The sequence below is a fragment of the Mastigoproctus giganteus genome, chromosome 7, assembly GCF_048544385.1.
Source record: "Mastigoproctus giganteus isolate SK-2022 chromosome 7, ASM4854438v1, whole genome shotgun sequence".
NCBI lineage: Eukaryota > Metazoa > Arthropoda > Arachnida > Uropygi > Thelyphonidae > Mastigoproctus > Mastigoproctus giganteus.
This window is the reverse complement of record NC_143581.1, coordinates 226,770,401-226,793,540: the sequence shown is the minus strand read 5'-3', so window position 1 is coordinate 226,793,540 and position 23,140 is coordinate 226,770,401. Positions and strand designations below refer to the sequence as shown.

Sequence of the window (23,140 nt, the reverse complement as noted above, 5' to 3'; positions counted from 1 at the left end):
GCAGTTTTGAAAGGAATCAGGATTACTCTATCGAAATTTTTAATGAAGTTTTAACAAATATTACAATAAAGGTGTAAAAATATAGTCAGTTATTTTTTTTCGTTTGTTATTTCTTTTGTAATAATGAGGAGCCTCTCTGATCAACGTCCAGCAATAGTCTAGAAGCTTATTGGATCTCCATCTTCCTGTTTTTCTTGTTGTAGGGTTTTTTTATTTTTATTTTTTGGCGCATCAGTAACTTAGGCCATATCGCAATCTGATATGCCTGCAAATTGCGTGTAGTTTGTGGTCGGTTTGTTGGAAGAAAAAAAAACCAGAGTTTCCGGGAGAAAAAATCCATGCTACCCTCGCCTGAGATCGACTAAATCAGCCACCTTGTGAAAAAGGCCACATAAAAATTCCTCCGTCATCCGAACTCAGGTCTTTTCTACCGGATGTGGGGAGAACAGTGTTTATATCAACTATACTATCCATGAAGGGTAGTATAGTTGGTATAAACACATCTTCCTTGATAACGCTTCTCTATGGTGGCAATATCATTATTAAAACGTTCATGCGTTTATCGCTGACGTGCGTGTCGAAGGTTACCTGGAAAAAACTCTAAATGGGAACGCAGGAAGTATATTTTTAGAGACGCACTGCACTGATCCCTGAAGGACTTCTCTTACCCGTTTATGACCATCCTCTATCTATTGTCCTTCAGCTAACCTCTAATCCAATGATATCCTGGAAAAAACTCTAAATGGGAGAAAAAACTCTAAATTAGAGAAGGCCAGGATAGCACAATCTTCTGTGCTATCCTGGCCTTCTCTAATTTATACAATAACTTTTCATCAGAAATTGTTTCAAAATCCTTACTAAAATTTACAAATGAAATGTCCAAGTTGTTTCTTTTTTCATCCAACTTCTTTATATGCTCATCAGAGTAATTTTCCAAATCAGTTAAGCAAGACCTTCCCTTCATGAAATTATGCTGAAACCATTTAGGATATCCTACTATTTGTACTATTTGTAGGAATCTACCAGAAAGGTGTCTGTCCAATAGATCAACGGAATCACAATATGCTCGGAGATAAACCCAGTTGTCTGGGTGGATCTCCGAGCATATTGTAGTATCCTCCTCCTATTGTGCACATCCCAAATAGTAAGTAGTGAAATTTTGCCAGTTAGTGTCTTAATGCAGTTAAGACACTGACTGGGTGATTGGGGTGAGCACCAAGTTGTCCAGTCTTGCTGCTCACTCCAACAGGCTGAGTCTATTGGTTAGTCTTTTGCCCACAACGTTGAAATTCTTATAGCAGCTAGATGGGGATCATATATTTGCTGTGAACAAAAAGTGCAGAAAAAGCATTCTCTTGAAAAGTCTCACATTGGCCCAGCTTTGCAGTCTTTCTGTGGCGTTATCTCCTAATTTTCATCACTCACGATTACTGTTGTTCTATCAGTCAGACAGACTGATAGAATAACAGTCATCCAGGAATTATTCTCCTAATAGGATCCCTAATTCTATGCTGCCCGATGAGGAAGTGTCTGGTTCCCATCACTGGGAAGAAGTCGGAACCAGACACTAAGATAAAGTTACATCAATAGGGATAAAAACAAAAAAAGTTTACATTTTGCTGTGGAATTGGTGATTACTGAATCAACAGGCAGGGACCCCTTACAAGGGCACTTATGTATGTTCCACGTGATTCGATACTCTTTGGAATCCATATTATTTTATACATAGTGTAATTTATCTGTTTTTTATTTTATATTAATTTATATTTTATGTTAGCTCATGTTTATTATCATTATGCTTATTTTTGCCTTTATCAATTTTGAATATGGAACCCTGGCTTATAGCTGTGAAGGGTTTGTATAGTAGCACGGATTCATACATATGAGGGATTTCCGAAAAGTAAGGTAACACATTTTTTCTTTCGATGATGTTTAATAATACCAAGTTGAAATTACACACCAAGAAATAAGTGAACATGCAGTACTTCTCCACAAAGTCTCCAGTTTTATTGATGCATTTGTCCCAACGATGGATCAGTTCATCAATACCAGTACTGAAGAAGTCCGTGCCCACACGCAGTAACCAACATCGCACCGCCTGATGAACTTCCTCATCCGTGGTGAAATGCTTTCCTGAAAGGTGTTTTTTCAGAGGGCCGAACAAATGGAAGTCTGAAGGAGCTAAGTCTAGGCTGTAGAGGGAATGTTACAGAGTTTCCCAACGATTATGGCGCAACCAGTCGCGAGTGGTGTGGGCAGTGTGTGGAGTTGCGTTGTCGTACAACATAATCACGCCGCTTGTCAGGAGTCCTGGTCGTTTGCGTCGAATGTTGGCTTTCAGTGTTTCCAACGTTGCATAGTAAAGCTGTGCATTGATTGTTTTTCCCTTCCCAAGAAATCCATTAACAGAACGCCTTGGTGATCCCAGAACAATGTGGCCATGACTGCCCGCCCGATGTCGATCTTCAATGTCAACACGGTCCGTTTTAAATTCATTGCACCAAAAATACACCCGCTTCTTTGTCATCACCTTTTCGCCACACAGCAACCAGTTCACGGTGAATGTCACTTGGTGACGACCCTTGTGCTTGCAAAAAGCGAATAACTTCACGATCACCTGTTTTGGACCACACTCACACGGTAGCCGCCATTTTGCAACTGGAATCTGCTGTGAGGCGATAGTACCACAACACTGCACTGGCGGTCTTTTTAAACGTTGTTAACGGGCCTATCTGTCTCAGTGTTTCATCTCATTCCCTTTCACCATTATTAAGAAAAAAAATAAGTTACCTTACTTTTCGGAAACCCCTCGTACATACATACTTCAAGGTTGACATATGCAATGGCCAATTAAGCTGACTTTCCTGGAGATGCCATGTTACGAGCATTATTGGCATTATAGTCGATCTTTCAAGAAGAGAGAGAGAGAGAGAGAGAGAGAGAGAGAGAGAGAGAGAGAGAGAGAGAGAGAGAGAGAGAGAGAGAGAGATGTATTTTCGGGAAAGGCAAAATTATATAGCACTTGCCTAATGGGCAAGAATGATTTGAGGAGATTCGAAGAAGCACAGTGGTCTATAATAAAAGTGAAATATAATTTTATTTAATGGTTCTCTATTCATTTTTTACACTTCCATGCCCTCAATCCGGATAACCTACGAAATGAAAAAAAAAAGAAAACACACAGAAAAGGGGAGATTCTTTCTGCTGCAAGGATCAGCCAAAAAAACACAAACAAACAAACAAACGAAAAACCTTCCTATTATATCAGTTCATCCACTCTACCAGTTTATCTAGTTCATACTTGAATTTATTCAATCTGCTCACATTTACAACGCCAGATGGGAGTTTATTCTAACAAGTAACCACTCTCTCTGGCTGAAGGTAAACCATCCTTCCTCAATTTGAACTTATGCCCCCATGAGGGTAGTGTGAGCAAGGATTCCAACAGCATTGAGCTTCCTCACTCCATTCAAGGCCTTAAACACCTGAATCAGTCTCCTTGCAAGTTTCTAGTTTCCAGATGCAGCAGTTTGGACATCGTGTGATAGTGTTAGGGGAAAGGCGCCTCCAGTGGTTTCTCACATCTGCGCCATATGAATTCTGTGGAGACAAACAGTATACACACATACAGTCAAGAAGGGAGTGGTGAGGTAGAAAAGGATAGCTGTTGTAGTGAAGGCGGCAGCTACAAGTTCAATGAAGCTGTAGTTGTTCCACCAGGTGAAGGATTACAGCAAGCTTAGTTAGCAGTTTCACTTGGGCTTGGATATTTAAATTATCATATTAGGCCAAATGAATATTTTTATTCATCTGCCGTGCATTGTTTATTACGTCTGTAAATTGTGTGTGTTCTATGGTCGATTTGTCTGTTTTTCTGGAAGAAAAACCCAAGTTGACGAGGGGGGGGGAACCTTGCTGTCTACGCCTGAGACCGACTAACTCAACCACGGAGTGAAAAAAGCCCACTAAAGTTCCTCGCGTCGCGTCATCGACGGGATTCTGTAAATTCGAACCCGGGCCTTTTCCACTAGTGCTACCCGCGCCGACTCCCGGGTTTGAATAACTGCTGCCTTTCCTGGTAGAGCACCAGGAATATTATTAATACAGAAACCAAAAACGGGCCTAGCACTGAATCTTGGGGACTCCGCTAATAACATTAGTCCAAGAATTAGCAGTGCTCATCGATAACCACTCTGTCTTCTTCCACTGAACCATCCATTTATCCATAGCAGTAACTTGTCATTAATGCCACACAGGGCGCAATATGGCCTAAGCAGTCCTTGCGCCAGAAATAACCATACCAATAATGCCACATTTCTCCAATTCGTACAGAAGTCTTTTATGTGGAAGGTGTCTAAAGGTTTTCTGAAATCTAAGTGTACGATGTCAGAATTATTTTTTTGTATCCATTTCCATTTACTGGGTCATAGCATCCAATTAGATTTGTCAGACAAGATCGCCCCTTGACAAATCCATGCTGTGACTTCAGAATATTCAACTTCTAAGTTGAATATTGTGACCCGATTACAATTTTTGAAACTAAAATAACTTGTTAAAAAGTGAGGTATTGCTATAATAGCAGTGTCTCCTTTCAAATAAATTCAGATTAACCTTACTGGAGATACCATTTGTTTAAAAGTAGTGCGATAGCACGGCAACTTATGGTACAGATGAAGTTTATTCTACGAGCATTACATTTATTACATGTAAATAAGTTCTCGCGGTAGCACACTTGTTATTACCCCCCCACCCCCATACCGGGGGAAAAGACTAGAGTTCAATTCCCGTCAATGATACACTCAACTTTCATGGGCTTTTTTCATTCTGTGGCTGAGTAAGTTAATCGGTCTCAAGATAGCAAGGTTTTCCTCCAGAAACTCGGGTTTTTCGTCCAGAAAAACAGGTAAACCGACCAGAGAATGCACGTAATTTATCGATATAATACTGATCGTTGGATGAGGTTTTCTTGGTTAAATGTAAATAAACTGCAAACAATTTAGTGCATTCTCTACGTAACTTTATTAATTTGTATAATTTTACGCCCTCTGTTCGAGTGGATGTTTGGGAGAGAACCAGTTAATCATCAAACTGATATAAATAAACAAAAAATTAAGGCCACTGCATTTACTACACAGTTTATATCCTGGTGAATGCAAAGACATAACAGAGGAAATGGAAAGTCCTATTTTTCGTAACCACTGGTATCATTGCACATTCAGGGGTCCAGTTGTTTAGAATTTGAGCCGAGGAAATTGATTAATATTAAAATATGATTTTAAAACCTTCGAATAAGATAAACAAACTGAACTAAATGAAATATTCTACATGGATAACCTAATACGAGGTTATCTTGGTGCGATGAAATGAAGAGATCATGCTAAGATTTCTTTCATCTTTTTTTATTATATCTACATTATCTTGCTCGATAAAGACGTGCGCTACAGCAATATCTTCATTTTGTTGATTTATGGTCTAACCCCGGTCCATGGTCTGACGATGACTGGGATGCATTTGTCCAACAGCAACTAATTTTCGTACTTCACTTATTCCTCCTTATCTTTAACCATTCCTTGAATCGGGAAAGAGGCTCCTCGGTTACTTCGGTATAATAAGGAAGTTCCTGTTTCAAGCTCTCCCTCCAAGCCTGCACTTTCTCATGGGAACTGATGTCGTAGTCTATAGTCTGAAATATAAAAGTAAATTTGACGAAAATTTTATTGTATTTAAAATATGAAGCATAATGTAATGAGACTGATTTCATTGTACACTTTCAATATGGACTGAGCGTGAGGTGTGTAGTGACAGGTTCTGAGGTGTTTCGTTGTATATCTGCAATATTGAAGCAGGAATTGGATTAACCTATCAGAACAGGAATTCCACTAGCTACAGGAATAAATCTTTTCCGAATATAAATTTTGGGTAAACTGTTCAATAACTGAAATCAGTTATCGGCAGGGTGGCATGAATAGAACTTTTATCGGTCACGTCGCACTATTGGACTGCATGCGTCTAACATGTTCTGTAATCTGCCCAATTAATGGTTGGCATATAGAGCCTTAAACTGTCATAGTCCCCTCTTCTGCAATTAAAACCCGTGTCTTTACCAATAACTACTTTACATCTGCAACATCTTCTTATCTTCCAACTGACGATTATGTAATCACTTCCTGCCAATGGCTTCTATATGTTAAGCCCTGTGATTTCATCTGATATGCGAGTAATGATGAGGTCAAGAATATTCTCACCTCTAGTACTTTCTCTAACACGCTGGTACAAATAATAATCATCCAGTTTATTTAAAAAAAAAATTCCCCATGGTTAGTGTCCCTCCCGCTTATTCCAATCAAGCCGAGGCAGATTGATATCACCCATAAGACATTCGTGCTTGCTTGCCCGTTCCATCTGCATGTAGAGATTCTCATCACACTCTTCACAATTTTCCGGTCTGTAGATTACTCCAACTCTCATTATACCTTTGCTTCCAACTAACTTACACGACACAGGTTGTCTCCGTGGGTAGCAGAGTTGGTAGAATCGGCGTCCTCCCCACGCCAGGTGAAAAAAGACCTGAATTTGAATTCCGTCGATGACGTGAGGAATTTTATGGGCCTTTTTCACAACGCGGCTGAGTTCGTCGGCCTCAGGCGAGGGTGGCATGATTTTTTCTTCCGAAAACTCGGGTTTTCGTCCAACAAACAGAAAATCAACCACAGAACGTACCCCGCAATTTACAGACAGTATACACGGAGTAATATGTCTTGGTTGCTGATCTCCTTAAACTGTACTAAAATCACAGTTTCTACGTTAGCAAGCGTAACTTCTGAATCCGAAAGCTCCTTTCGTGCTCATGCTGCTAAGAAGCATGACCCCACATCCCCTTCTATCTTTCCTAAATATATTATGCATACCATGATGGAACTTGTCAAATCCAATTTCCGGGTGGCACCATGTTTCTGTTAGTCATATTATGTCAAAATTAGTTGTCCTAACCAGGAGTACGAATTTATTCATTTTATTGACAACGCTGCCGACATTTTTAAATTAAAAAATCAGTTAAATTAACATACAGTATTTGTTTTCCATTGATACACATCTATGGAAAACTGGTGGTGTATACAGAGATCAATTGAGACTTATTGTGAATATCTCACTTGATTTATTTAAGTCGTATACCCCTTAAGCCATTTCGAAAAGATTCCTACATTTTGCTTTTATTTCTTTTAATTACTTGTAAATGTTTTTGTACCTCAAGGACAATGAACTGAATTTATATGCATATGCTGACGCCTCGTGGCTTTTGATACCTAAGTGGTTATTTTAAGCAACCAACCAAATCAAGAATAGTATTCGTATTAGTATTGTAATGGTTAAATGATGCATGGAAGCAGACTTATTCTCCATCTACAACAACAAAAAAAAAAAAAAAAAATCTGTCATAGTAGTAGTAGTAGTAGTAGTGGCACATGATGCAAGAAAGCAAGTGTAGGAGCTTATGCAGCATCAGCCAAAAAAAAAAAAAAATCACACCATTCCCTCCAAATGCCTGTCCAGTTCCTCCTTAAATTTATTTAACCTATCAACTTCTACAACGACAGATGGAAGTTTGTTCCAGCAATTAACCACCCGCTGGCTAAAGGCAAATTTCCGCACATCTATTCTACATCTGTCCTTTCTTAATTTGAACTTATGTCCCCGTAGGTTGGTAATCTGAACAAGTGGAAGGATCCCATCAGAATTCAGCGTGCTCAACCCATTCAAGGCCTTATAGACCTCAATCAGATCACCGCGCAGGTGCCTAGTCTCCAGCCACTGCAATTTGCAGAACTTAAGCCTCTCTTGGTAAGAGAATCCCTTCATTCCCCTCACCAATCGTGTTGCTCTTCTCTGTACACGCTCAAGCAAATCTACATCCTTCCTAAAATGAGGCCTCCAGACCTGTACGCAGTACTCAAGGCGTGGCCTGACCATTGCCTTATACAGAGGGACAATCACCTCATTTATATTTACGGCCTGAAATATCACTATCAGATTCTCTTCCCCCCATCCCCCAAGATATCTGCTTGCCAAACTTTGTCACCATTAGCACCCCTCACCAATCTGGTTGTCCTTCTCTGAACCATATCTAGAAACTCAATATCTTGATTTTAGAACAAGGGGCCATAATTTAAAGTTACGGGGGGGGGAAGATGTTTAGACTGAATTGCAGGAAGTTTTATTTTAGCCAGCGAGTTATAAATTTCTGGAATAAGTTACCTACATGGTGGTAGAGGCTGACAGTTTGGGGAAATTCAAAGGTCAGCTGGATAATTACCTAATCCATTTCCTTTTCCTTTTTAGTTTTATTATTATTATTTTATTTTATTCGTTTTTCGTTATTTTTATTTTATTTTATTATTTATTTATTTTTTGGCTGGTGAAGCATAAGCCATAGACTTCCTAGCATCATGGCCATTGCTAATACTAATCTTTCTTCAAGCGTGGTCTTCAGACCTGAACACAATATTCTGAATGCGGTCTGATCATTGTCTTATACAAAGGGCATTAAAGGATGTAAAGGTATGCTTATTATAATATTAGTCTCTTTACATCATTTTTACTAATCATTGGTAAATGACATTAGATCTGAATTTACGAAGTCACGCTAGATGTAGAGAATACCTACCTCACAAAGAGTAAGGTTTGCTAGGATGGACAGATCAGCAACTGTTAGCTCATCACCAGCTACATATTTGGAATTCGTTAAAAACCCATTCAAAAGATCTAGTGCACTTTCGAAGTTCTGAAATTTCTCTTCAGAAGGCGTTATTCCTTCCAATATTTGGGGTCTCTGCAGAGATACAATTAGGAAGACATTTTCTATTTAAAGATGCTATAAAAGTATTAAAGTCCTGAAAGGATTAGCATATTAAATAAATCATAAATCACAGTAATTTATTTAAATGAAATGCATTTTCCTCTGCAATTAAATTTATTAATCAATTAATTAAATTAAATTAATATGTATTTATTTCACTAAATTTACTAATTCAGATACCTGTCCTACACGTCACTCAAGAATAATATTAAACTCACAATAACTTCCGTTGGCGGATTCAAACCTCGATTTCTTTAAAGGGCAAATAACTCAGTTCTTATATCCTTCTATTCTCTGTCCTTGACAAAACCCCGAAAGGGACGAGGATTTCTTTCTTAAAATTTAATCCACAGTTAAAGAATTAAGAATCTTTTGAAAACGTCAAACGTCAAGAGTTAATAACTCAAAAATTACAGATTGTACTGAAGAACTATTTTTGCATTATTAATCAGTATAAGCAGGATTTTTCATAGTTTTTTTTTGAGTTATTGATTTTTAAAATTGGGGAAGGTCTTTATGATCACTCTATACTTCTCAATAAATAACATTGACAGTTAAAATATCCGGTATTTATTTTTATTTTATTTATTCAGAAGTTCAATTAGTTTTAGTTTTATTTTATTTATTCAAAAGTTCTATTTCAAACTATCTCAACCCCTTCTCTATTTATGCTCAAATAGAATGTTTCCAATGTGTACAAATAAGTTTGAACAACCTATTTTATTACATGCTTAGAAATAATAAAAAAAAATAAATAATAAAAAATAATTATAATGATTTTTATAATATAATTTTTTAAAAAAATGATGTGGAAAATTTATCCATAAAAATACTTAAAATAAAAATGTATTCTTGAATTTGGTTGTAACATCTGAAATAGATGTTTTCAGATTTTTTTCAATCGATCACAGCGCCCTCTTAAAAAGCAGAAGATGCATAAAACGTTAACTTATTACATATGATTTATAATATAATATTTAAAATTTCATTTAATAACTATATATATATATATATTCAATTTAAATTTAATTTTATAAGCTACATAAATAAAACATTTAATAAATAAATATAAATTCCATTATCAACATAAATAAATTATGTTAAATAATAATATTAAAATAATGGAAACTTCCTAATAAATTCAATTTCAGTTATTTTTCAGAACGATTAATATTAAAGGGAAATACTGAAACGAATAATAGAAATAATACTTACGATTAATTCTAGCTGAGATTTGAAAAGCGTTCCGATATCAAAATACAACAATCTGTCTACTGTCGCCCTCTTTTGGGGATCTTTAGGATAGATGGCGCTGTCTGGTGCATACTTGTTGACGAGGTAGGTCATTATAGCTCGACTGTTGGCAAAATTATTGCATTTAAATTATTGAATTATCATAAAGAATGAATATATGTTAATGCTATTCAGTTTGACAATTGTAAGATATTTATTATTTAAATTATAGGAATTATTAGAATATTATAATATTTAAATTGAGGCCTAAATATAGAAAAGAAGGATTGGTAAAGTAATACAGTATTATAGAATTATTTACCTTAACACATGGGTAAATTTCCTCAATGACAGTTATGATTGTAAATATAAATTACCTTTCCCATAAATAAAATCCATTATCATCAATCGTGGGTACAGTGTGTTGAGGATTCATCTGAAAAGAAAAAAAAGCAATATGATCAAAAATATACAAACAGACATCTTGAATTTTACAGATGAAAATAAGGAATTATTTCTTTAAATTGGTTTTAGCATCATAATAACGATAAATAAAATACACGTATAGTCCCCATATTTTATTTCTGCTTATTTTAATAATAGTAGCCGCAATTAATTCAAGAAAGCAGGTTTATAAAGCATCAGCCAAAAAAAACACACCTTTTTACATCACCTCCTGTCTAGAATTTATTCAAACTACCCAATTCCGCAACAGCAGATGGAAATTTGTTCAAATAATAAGCTACCCACGGGTTGAAAGCAAATTTTCGCACATCTATCCTGCAACCACTCCATTTAAATTTGTGCTCCCTCATGGATGTTCTCTCTGGGCGACAGTAGACCAGGTCACCTCGCAACTGCCTAGTCTCCAGATGCTATACTTTCAGAACTGAAGCCTTTCTTGATAAGATTACCCTTTCATTCTCTTCACCAATCTGGTGAGCTGGATATCATCATTCTTCTTTTTCTCGGTGATTCCCTCTCTCTCTCTCTCTCTCTCTCTCTCTCTCTCTCTCTCTCTCTTGGGGTAAATTCAGAAAAATTTTTTTTTGGCTAGTGCAATGTAAGCTTCAGGCTTTCTTGCACCATATGGCTAATAATAATAATAATAATAATAATAATAATTTAGTCTCACTGCTATATCCAAACGAGGGCAAATAAGCCAGGATATGGACAATTTGATATTTTCGATTCTGCTGAAGCAACAACAAAACGGTTTGAAAAACAATCAAACCAAGGATGTATGGCAGAATTAATGCAACAATTGGACGAGATGCTGCGATAAGTTAACCAATTTTCTGAGTCATATAAACAAATGCATCAAATAACCCAGGCCAATCCAATAATGAATGTGCCCATGGTATTTATAGAAGACCCAGACTTAGATAAGATAGGATATAATGCACCTACATCCAAAACGGAGGTTGCTGCAATATTTGTTAGAGAAGGCGTGGGGGGGACCACTTGCAAATAGAGACATATACCCCACAGGTTACTGCTGTAGAATAATATCGCAGCTAAACAAGAATGGTGAAGATTAAAGGATCTAGTTTAAACTATTCACGCCATAATCAGAAAGATGGCGTATGTTACGACGGGTACATCTAGTAATATATAAAATACCCTAATTAAATTGTTAAAATAAATATTATTATATACAAAAATATTAAAATTTTATCGAAAATATCAAACTACTTTAAAATTCTGCTTACGTTTAGATACTCGGGTGTCATATTTTCTTTCTTGAATATATCAACTTCCTTAATGTTGAGGTCAACGCCAATGTGCTTGGCAGTCAGCTGGACAGCCAGGCACGGAGGACTCGCTCCCAGTTTGTACAGATCAATAGCCATGGTTAGTCCACTATTCGAGATACCAGCTTTTCCGATACGACTGCGGGTGGTGATAATCGCCGAAACCCTTTATATCAGTGTTTATCTCTTGTTGGGAGGTGATTATCGGTTGTTGGCAGAAAGCCAAACATTGAAATCGTGAGAGTTATTTCATCGCTCATTGCCCTTGGCAAAGTCCTGTAGTCCTTCGAGATAACTGTTTTAGTCGAGCTTGAACTCGACACAAGCGCATACGCTAACGCATAACATTCAGTAAACGACCTTCTCGTTAAATGCCACCCTCGTGGGTAGCACAGTGGATATAATTACCGTCCTGCCACACCGAGTGAAAAAGAGGCCCGAGTTCGAATTCCTTCAATGGCGCGGGGAATTATTACGGAGTTTTTTAAACTAGGGTTTTACGTTCGGCAAACAGAAAATGGACCGAAGAAAGGCACGCAATATACCAACGCCGCATATCTATTGTCGGATCGAGGAGGGGCAATTTCCGTCTCTCGAAGAACCTGAGAAAATTAGAGTAAATGCTTAAAAAAATTAATAGTGAAATATTGCATGAATAAAGGCGCCTTTGTTTTCTTGTTGCAGGACGCTGCATATTTCCTTTGAAATTACGTGACTGAAAAAAGATGGCTGCCGTACTTGAAAGGTGAAGGAAATGAAGAGTATAAAGCCAATGGGACTAAATCAGTAATTGTGAGTCCAGCAGTCATATTCAAAAAACAAGAGGGAGTTGTCATGCAACACCCTACATCGCCATACATATATAAAATATAAATCTTTATAATAACCCCAGGGGCTCACATCTGCCCGCCCCCACTCTCTCTGGGTAACTCAGGAATTTTTTTTTTTTTTGGTTGGTGCAGCAAAAGCCTCAGGCTTCCTTGCACCATATAGCTAATGATAATAATAATAACATAGGTAAATAAATAGATAACAGATACAAAACACTGCAATAGTGCCCATCACAGCGACAAGGCCAGGGCTTAATAGTCACAGTGAGAGGAAATATGTAACAAAGTTGTTTTGTTACATAAATGTTTATTAATTAACATAAATGTTCATTTATGTTAATTAATAAATTTATGTTAATTATTAATTAACATAAATGGTAACTTGAAAATATTATGGCAACACAAACACAACCATTCTAGTTGCGCATTGAAATGAAAACAAGAGTAGTGGTGCACGAGAAAAAGACAGAAATATATATAAACAACGCATAAAGTGAGGAGCTGCAAATGCAAAATGCAACACAATGTACAAAATAGCTAAGTTCAAATACTTTGACATTGCAATAGGAGCATATGATCGTATTGCACTCCTGATGTGGCGAGATATGTGCACTTAACAGTGATTATGACCATCCTTCCACTCCGTGTGGAAAACGTACGGGTTCGAATCAGGAGAAATTTTTAGCAGTCAGTCTGTCCGAAATAAACTCTGCTGGCCAACTGGCGAATATAAAAAAAAATCATCTTCCTGCGAGAATACGAATATCTTTCCTACTTTAAACAGGTTTGGTGGGTCTATTATTACAGAAAAGAAAAGCGAACCAATCGTTAACGCGCTAATATCGCCCAATCTGCATTTTAAAAATTTCAGAAAAAAAAAATCAATTCTGATATATAAGCTTATATCTTCATTATCCTTTTATACGGTTTCTAGACTAAGGGATCTACAACATGTCTCCTAGGAAATAGATTAAATCTAGCTATTTATTACTTATTATATCGGATCACATCTTAATGCCATTTTTTGTCAGTCTTTACCAGGCGTTTGAAAGTGTCAACTTTTGAGTGACAAATTACGGTGTTATGGCAATCTGACTACGTCAATCGATATTTTAACCGTTTCTTTTTAGCATTAATCGAGATTGAATGGAGCCTTTCAGCTTCATTTCTTCTGCGTGTCTGGTGTACCTTCCGGGCTTCCCACTGTACCTTCTCTTATTTGCTATGCAAATGAGATCAGCTGAGTCATAGGGCGACCGATGCTGTTAAGATTGTATAAGGTCTTTGTTGCTTATGAAGACTACAGCATTGTTGTGATGTGCTAATTATAATTACTAAAAAATAGAATGACAGTTAATGTTGAGAAGAGCAAATCCTATTCATCTGCATTAAAGTGAACTGTATAGAGCCAGTAGACTTTGTGGGAAGTACAGTGGTTATAATCACCGTCCTCTTACATCGGGTGGAAAAGGCCAGGGTTCGAATTGAATCTATAACGCGAGAAACTTTTATGGGTTTTTTTCACTGTGGCCCTAATATGACAGTTTTTTTTCTAGTCAGCACCATACCATTCAAATATTGATTCCAGTTCTTAGCTTATCAAGGTATATTCACTCTGATTAGGCATCTATCTGAATTTTGATTTGCATTCCTGAAAGGAATTTTAATACACTCGTAATTGCTTCACGTGTCTTACAAAATGGCAGGAGTTATCAAACGCCTATTCAGCAGCTCTACAGACAATTATTGAAAATACGACAAATTCTTATTTTCACAGATGCATCATTCATTGGACTACTTACAGTGCTCGCAAACTTTACATACGTTTGGTTCTAATACCGTTATTGAACTGGTAATGTACCATGGTATTCTTATTTTGAAGAATCAAAATAAGAATACCGTGAAAAACACTGTTCATTCTTCGAATTTTGGGCCTATCTTCGTTTTCGAGTATCCCAACTACGTATATCTTTTGTGACCAACTTAATCGGTTTCATTCTTGGACAGTTTGGGCTTTTCATTCCGGAAAATAGACAAACCAACTTAATACACATTCTTATATGTTCTATTAAGAATAAAAGTTGAGATGTATTATACTATTAAAAAAAAAAAACTACCGTAATTTTGTATTTAAAATAAACCTCTCAGGCTCAAATATAAGTTATCCTTACACTGGATATTATAACTGAGCATGTATTGAATATAATATGACAGAGAAATCGGTCACTTAGCTAAAGAGAGGCTCAACAACCAGAGTCCAAAGGTCTGCGATTATATTTAACTTCAGTTTCCACGTGTACTGCCTCCCAAACTGAATGACTCCGCAGAAAGTAGGTAAACAGTGACTAATTTTGGCTTATAGATGGTACTGTGTAGGCAGTGTGTCAAATATGGCTTTCAGAAATGTCACTAATGTATAGTTATGATGTACAAAAGTTCAACAGCGTCATAACTTCTAAGTAATCAGTTGGTAACCCACTTTGTAACGAAGTACGCGACATCATTGTAATTTACCAAAAAATAAGTAAAACTGAGCAGCGTGACCTCTCACCTCTGATTTCCAGATTTCTGCGACAACCTTGGAACCCATTTATGAAAGGTCAAAGGTAGGCTGAAGTAACCTCTGACCTTTTATCGTAAAAATGTTTCTAATTAAAATTAACATACCTTTCTTTCTCACACATGCTTTAAGATAATTATGCATTTTATTTTCAAATATCACATGATGAAAATCTCTTATTAACATACCTAATAATTATAAAATACATAATTATTTTACAATATCATTAATGGGTTTGAAGGGTGTTTTACTGTAAATTCTGGTTTTCTTCCCACCTACGTATGAAAAAAAAAAAAAAAAAAAAACCCTCATATTAAGGCCACCCAAGAATTATTACCTCATTTACCAATGTGTATTATGTCATGTGTTCTGTGGTCGATTTGCTGTTTGCTGGACGAAACATTGGTATCCGAAAGAAAAAGACCATACTGCCCTGGCCTACGACTGACCACGTTGCGAAAAAACCTCATAAAAATTCCTCGCGTCATTGACGGGATTCGAACTCAGGTCTTTTCCACCCAGTGTTGGGAGGACAGTGATTATACTAACTGTGCTAGCCACTAGGGGAAATCGTAAAAATTTTATCAGTAGCGTAACACAGCTAGTGTTCTATGTGGATGTCAATTGAATAGTACTAAAGTAAAAAAGAAGCGCAGAGAAAGTGTTACCTTGGAGAACACCATTAGTGATAGTCCGAGAAAACAAAGGGCACCCGTGACCAACCCTGAAGGCAGAAAGGGACCAGGAATTCAGGAGATGGCGTTCAAAAATTCTCAAAAAATCTGAAGTCAAGTCTAAATCTTACACCTGCAATATCGGTCTTTAATTCAAATGTTTGGAGAATTTAGTGGAGACTGAAAGAAAATAATTGTAGACGTCTGCTTGAGGAGTGTGATTTTGGACAAGTTTCTGCGGGAGTGGGCAGGTGAAAAAGATTTCCAATAGTTTTTCTCACTAAGAAGACTGGAAACTTTGATAATAGGCCTGCAATGATTTATTACTGCTGGTATATTGGACTTCAGAAGAGATATGGTTTTATGGCATTCCATTGCTGCAGAGATATTGTCACTAGGCACAGTGTTGTAGATTGTTCGAGAGAGCAGAGATAGATGATTGTATTTTCGCATTAAGCACGTAGTGTACATAGTGTTTGGGGAGGGGACGCCGGTGGTTTCCCACAACTGCGCCATAAGTACTGTATACATTTACTCTGTAAAAGCCAGACAAAAGTATTGTACAGTATGTTGTATGAGAAGTATTATGTTGGGTTCTGTATTTGTGGTCATCATGAAGTTAAAAAAAATATATATTATTTTAGGGTTGCCCGTAATTAAATACATTAACCCGTATTTTGTGTCTGTAAATTGCGTATGTTCTATGGTTGATTTGCCTGTTTTGCTGGATGAAAAAACCCCAGTTACTGGGGAGAAAAACCTTGCTATCTACGCCTGAGACCAACTAACTCAGCCACGGAGTGAAAAAAGCCCATTAAAGTTCCTCGCGTCATCGACGGGATTCGAACGCAGGCCTTTTCCACCGGGTGTTGGGAGGACGGTGACGATACCACTATGCAGACGGTTATCATGAAGTGTGACACTTCATCAGAACTAGCGATATTAAAGAATGGTAGAATTTGTAGTTTTGAACATGTTTAAGAGAAAGTGTACTGAGTCGCCGCATTATTATTCATACCTACCTAATAGCAATAGCAAGTCGGTTTCCCCAATAGTTTCGCCCAAGGATCCCAACCTTTTTTACCTGCACCCGTGTAAAAAACGCTCTTTACCCTCATAGATCCCCTCATCCAAAAAATACACATATTTTAATTTTAATGGATGTATTTTTGTTATAATTTAAGATTAAAATAAGATAACATAAAATAAGATGATCTCTGATAATAATCGTTAATTATTTACAAAAATTAACGTGTTACATTAATTTTACATGATAGTTACATAATAGTTACATTTTTAAATCATATATTATTATATAATTTACCCGTTGATCCCCGTTCGACTCTTTTGTATGTATCTGTAAGAACAAAATTCTTACACTTATCCTAGCGAATGTTATGTTATAAATATTATAACATAACAAGAAAAAAAGATGTAAATAGTAAATAATATTATTTACATAGGATGATTTTCAACCAGATTTCGATCGCTCTGTACCATACAGTCAAGTAGGGGAGGATTAACGTAACAACGGGGGGTAGCAGGACGGTACACAAGACAATGGGAGCACTGGAACACTAGTACAAAGGGAGCACCGCAAGGCCAGTTCATGGTCGCATAAACAGAAAGTGAGCAGCTCTTTGGCAGAAAGAACAAGGGAACCGACTCCCCCTTGTGGAGAGGAAGATTTTAAGAACTAGGAGGGTGAAGAAAACCCTGGATGCGATATACACTATGTAGAAATGGCTGCCGCTATTTGAAACAGACCGACTCCTTGAGCACTTACTAATTTCAAGGAGCGGTAGAGAAGAAACAGAGTGGACTAATGGCGGTAAGTGAATCGGGAATGATCACAAGGAAATATCTAGAAATTTCTAGACGCCCTGTAGTTCATCGAAGTTGATGAAAATTTCGTAAACAGGAAGTTACCCCAGGAGAGGGAGGGCCAAGAAAAAACGGAAGAAGTGGGAGAGAGCGAATGAGAATAATGAGATGATGGAGAACGAACGACGATTGGATTAAAATAGAATGAGCGGCTGAAACAAAAGGCAGATGCAAGAAAGGAGTGAGGAAGGTTTTTTGTGGGAGAGTTGTGAGTTTTGGCAGTGTGGAAGTTTGGAGAGTTCCCGTGGAGATGCCTGAGTGATGTGCGGCTGGAAAGAAATCCCGAGAAGTGCCGGGAGAATCGCCAGAAAGTAGCGGCCAGAGTAATGAGTTGTGGGAGATGCTGTTTAAGAGTTGTTGAAATAGGAAGGAGATAATCCTTGAAAGATGGAAACACCTATGCTGGAGCTGAGTAAAAAAGGATCGAAAAGCCTCACCATAGAACGATAAGGAAGAGCTACATAGCCAGGCTTCTTAATAAAGCAGCAAGAAGAGTCCTGATAATCCTATTATGCTTCCCAGTTTCGTCGAACTGATCAGACGCCCAAAAAGCAGGCCGGAGCAACTTATTTAATAGCCGTATGGAAAGAAGAGCGAGTTCCTGAACATAGGAGAATCCCTGTAGAAGAGCAGCAGTTCCTTTGCCGATGAATACTTCCAGTTGGAGCCTGATGATGCCCTATGCTGTCGATGATGAGTCGCCCCTGAACTGAGAAAAGGTAGTGTAAGGAGTGATTCCCTAAGTTAATATGTAAGTACGAGATAATAATTTTAAGCTAGATTTGAAGAGAAGGACTTTAGAAAAATGTTTATTTAGTTGATAGTAGATTTGAAGAGAAGGACTTTAGAAAAATGTTTATTTAGTTGATAGTAGATTTGGTATTAATTAGTATAAAAGGAAGAAAAGGGTTCATAGATGTATGTACTTCATCTCAAGGATAAGTTAAAGCAAGGAAGATTTAGATACATGTACTTGAGACTGGTATGTTCTAAGTTAAGATGTAAAGGTGTTCTATGTACTAGAAACGTTACAAGATATTAAGATTGAATTATTTTGGAAGGGATAAATTAATGAAAGATTACAGCGGGGATTTATAAATCTAGGACACTATCCATAGAGGTGTTAAGCCCACTGAGGTAATTCCAGTTGGGAAGTTTAACTGTTAGAAAGTAAAAATAATGTTATGAGATGTAACCTAAACCAGAAGGAGAAAAGCAGAAAGACACGAAGAGACATATTATATCATTTGCTATTAATTTTACATCTTAACACACATATAATGCCAGTTATTAACATTATACCAATTGATGTTGTATGATACAATTCTTTAATGTATATACTGTGAAATAAACAAATTTGTATATGTTTATCATGTGTAGTATTGAGTCATTCTGAATACTCAGCCAGTCCAGAGGAGACATACACGAACTATTATTCCCCCAGAATCTGTGATCTTCTGTGCAGTATACAAGTCAGGTGTTAACGTGGAGGGGAGGTAAATTAAGGGGGAAATTTAATTGAGAAATACAAAGTTAAAAGAGGTGGGTCTGGAAGTTAACAATGATTTATTATAATATAAATAATTAATAATAAAAAAAAAAAGCTATTATCCCCCCGGAATAACTAGTATCCACAAAATAACCCACCCCCCCCACATATCGATCCCTCTTTCAAGACGATTTAACCCCGGGGGTAGTTCAATATCGACCCCGTTGGGAATCGCTGGTTTAGTCCCACAACAGACAGAATTCCTCCTGATATGAACTCAACGAGATGCTAGAAGTGTGCTACATGTAGTGATGGGCAAAATGTAATGATTTTCATAATGTAATGATTGATAATCGATTATTTTAATAATCGAAACAATCGATTATTTAGCGTTTTAGTCTAATTGTAACCATTCTTCTTGCAAAATATCGCGTAGCTACGAAAACGTGAAGAGGACTTCGCTGCCGAATAGCTCTCTCCAGCATATTCCACACATTTTCAACAGGACTGATCAGGTGAAACGTGGGTGGGCAGGGAAGATGGTGGAAATCCATGTCATGTTCTCCGAACCATTCATGCAGGATGTGTTGTTGCGCATCATCTAGAAAGTGGCCACCACCTCAGGGATAAAAGTGTAAAATTACGGAGTGCAATAGATTTGATACAAAATTGGGTTACTCAGTGGATGACATTTGCCCTTCCACCAGTATCAACGGACCTAGTACTTGCCAACGAAACAATCCCAACATCATTATATCACCTCCAGACGGCTGGGTTGTCTTAACAAGGCAAGGAGGGTTCATCGCTTCGTGAGGTTCTCGCCACACTCGCTGCTTATCATCAGTACAAAACAAAGCATATCGTGATTCGTCTGACCACATGATTTTCTTCCATTGTTCCATCTGCCAATCACGATTTATGGGCACCACTGCACGAGGATTTTTCTGTTTTCCGCTGAAAACAAAAGTTCTCCCCACACCGGGTGGAAAAGACCTGAGTTGAAATCTGGTCGATGACGGGAGGAATTTTTGAGTCTTTTCACAACGTAGCTGAATTAGTCGGCGAGGGTAGCATGGCTTTTCATCCCAGAAACTCGGGTTTTTATCCGGCGAACAGAAAATCGACCTCAGAACACACGCAAATTACAGACAATATACACGAAGCAACATGGCTTTAGTCGCCTATACTCCTAAAACCCAATAACAACAACAGATAGGCGACTGCCAGTACCCAATTTCTTCAATTGCCTGCGCATGGTATGGATTGAAATAGGGCAGTTCTGGGCTTGACTGAATTCAGATGTTATTTGTTGCACACTAGATGTCCTATTCTTCCGTAGGGCTTCGCTCTTGAAGTATTGTTTTTCTGCCACATTTAGGCCTTTGAGATGTAGAATTGCTTGTTTCCATTCGCTAAAAACCTTTGAGATGGACGCTTTTGAGAAAACAGTTATAGCTTTCGTTTCTAGAATGGTGGCTCCTGCTAAATGTGCACCCAATATAAGACCCTTTTCAAAGTGATAGATTTTGAAGTCACGCGTTTTTCCCCATTCTGGCTTCAGATTACTGCAGTATGCAGTAATCTGAAGCCAGAATGGGGAAAAACTATGCAGTAGAACAGCCCGTGTAGTCTTTATACTCAAAGAGGTAACGTGTAATCACCACCGTCACAGTTTTATTTGCATCTATTCGCATGTCTTCTCTCTGTAACTGTCTTAATACAAAGGTTCGTATATTTTCTGGCCAGTCTGTGTAATTTTTTTAATGAATTATATGGCAATATTTCCATCATTAGCCATAAATCAATATGGACAAGCCATAGGGACATTTGTCCACCGTTAATTTAAATGCATACAAGATGATCACTTATCTCTGTTCCAAAGAGCTCGTTCCGCATCATCCCAAAAGTGCTCATCGATTTAGATCTGGTGTTACTGGAAGATATCGCAATTGTATGAATTCACGGTCATGTTCTTGGTTCTACCTTTGTGATGGCGCATTATTCTGTTGGAAGAACTTATTCACTGATGAAAACAATACAACACAGCCACGACGGGAAGCACCTGGCAGGAAATAATTTTCAGATAACTTGGCATCCAAATGTTGCTCCCGGTATCTGGGGGCCCGATGTACACACATACCACGCTTTACCTGAATAGTTGACACCTAGCACGATGGGTCCATAGATACGTGCTCTTTACGCCATTTTTCTTTGCCCATCAGCGTAAAATAGCAGGGACTGGGATTCATCAGACCAGACCATATTCTTCAAATCCTCAACTGTTCCGTGTTGGTATTTCTGAGTCCGCTATAACCATTGTCATTGAAGGACACTCTATATCACGGAAACAGTAGTTTTACCCGATAAAGTGGTCACTCAGTGCATTTCATAATCGAAATCAAAGCTGTAAATTCGGTTAGTGTAACTAAGTGAGTCGTTATGTTACCAAGAATTACAAAACCGCTTTATGTGGCTCACTTACAAATATGGGTTATGATTCTAAGGGAAGCCACAGTTAGAACAAAAGAGCTTCCCCTTATTCACTCTGATACTGCAATCCAGCAAACAAATCCTGAGTGCGAATTAGCATCGAATCATTTGTATAAGTATATTTTTTCCAAGTTTTGCAGACTCGTATGTAGCACAGTTGGTAGAATCGCCGTCCTCCCCACACCTGGTAGAAAAGACCCGAGTTCGAATCCCATCGATGAAAGGTTTTTTCTCCCGAAAACTCGGGTTTTTCGTCCAGCAAACAGAAAATAGACTACAGAATACACGTAATTTACAGATAGTATATACAGAGCAATATGGCCTTAGTCGCTGATGTTCCTAAAATCGCACAACAACAACAACATCGATTTACAGTGGTTATCTTGTTTCCTTGGTAACAGCTATGTATGTGACGTCGTAAGCATAAAAAAATATGCGAATTCAAACACCATAAGAGAGCCCAACATACTTAAATTACTGTAATTAAAGTACATTAATTACACGCGAAATGCGGCGTGCTTTGTCATAAAAAAAGAACAAAATTACTTGATACATTTGAAACTATTTACTGCTAACAATGTTTATATTGCCATTAGAGGGCAGTAAACATTTCCTTCGCAAACCGGACTACTATGAAATGCGAAAAGAAATTATAATAATACTAATTTATTGTAGGTAATAAAACTGAAGCAGCAAGGAACAAACCTGCTATGAGAAGTATAAATATCCAACTGTTATTACACCGTTCTAGGGTGTAAATTTGTTGGGAAGTAATTATTTCTGTTTAATTGCTCCCTACGGCAGAAGAGAAACACGTCTGTTAATGAATGTTTTTCATTTAATTTGATAAATGTCCGATTTTTTCAAGCTGATATTTTATCTTTGATCGTCGTACAAATAGTATCATTCGTAATTAATAAACTGATAAAAGTAACGAGAAGAAATTATAAACTAGAAAAGCAGAAACACAAAATCGAAACAAAAAGGCTGGAAGATTAGTATTTTTGAAAGATCATTAAATAGTAATGGCATGTATTTAGAACGTTAAGTAAATTTGGTATTGAATCGAGATTTAAAACCTGTACAGTTCTTGAGAACATGGTGTTGCTTGTTAAGTATTTTCTGCAAGTCAACTTATGCTCAGGAGGCTTCAGCCTCGTGAGCTTAAGTTGACTTGGAGAAAATTTGAAAAAAGCAATGAAAGCATTGAACCTTTGCGTACATATTTTTAGACAGCCCTAAATTAAAATCGTGGGAACCCCTGGAGCAATTGCAGCTCGGTAAATCGGGCCTTGAATCTCCACCTAATGTCTCTGTGAAGGAAGAATCTCTGTAAAACAGACCTGACATAGTATTAATGTGTGTGTGTGTG

The 23,140-nt window shown here is 37.4% G+C and overlaps 1 protein-coding gene across 1 annotated transcript; it reads right to left on the bottom strand.

The window, feature by feature from the left end:
• Positions 1–5,423: 5,423 nt before the first annotated feature.
• On the bottom strand, positions 5,424–11,968 carry LOC150083737 (glutathione S-transferase 1-like). The gene is made up of 5 exons (XM_090378184.1): positions 11,800–11,968; positions 10,465–10,523; positions 10,070–10,211; positions 8,663–8,827; positions 5,424–5,683 (listed from the first exon to the last, which is right to left on the bottom strand). The coding sequence occupies exons 1-5, from the start codon at positions 11,938–11,940 to the stop codon at positions 5,540–5,542; spliced, it is 651 nt and encodes a 216-aa protein (XP_090234310.1). The 5' UTR covers positions 11,941–11,968; the 3' UTR covers positions 5,424–5,539.
• Positions 11,969–23,140: the final 11,172 nt, after the last annotated feature.

Excerpts from the sequence above, each read along its gene's own strand:
- LOC150083737 (XM_090378184.1), bottom strand. The coding sequence starts at position 11,940 with ATGGCTATTGATCTGTACAAACTGGGAGCGAGTCCTCCGTGCCTGGCT. Across the intron at positions 8,828-10,069 it reads AATCTCAGCTAGAATTAATC|AGACCCCAAATATTGGAAGG; the intron begins GTAAGTATTATT and ends GTATCTCTGCAG. Across the intron at positions 5,684-8,662 it reads CAAACCTTACTCTTTGTGAG|ACTATAGACTACGACATCAG; the intron begins GTAGGTATTCTC and ends TTTATATTTCAG.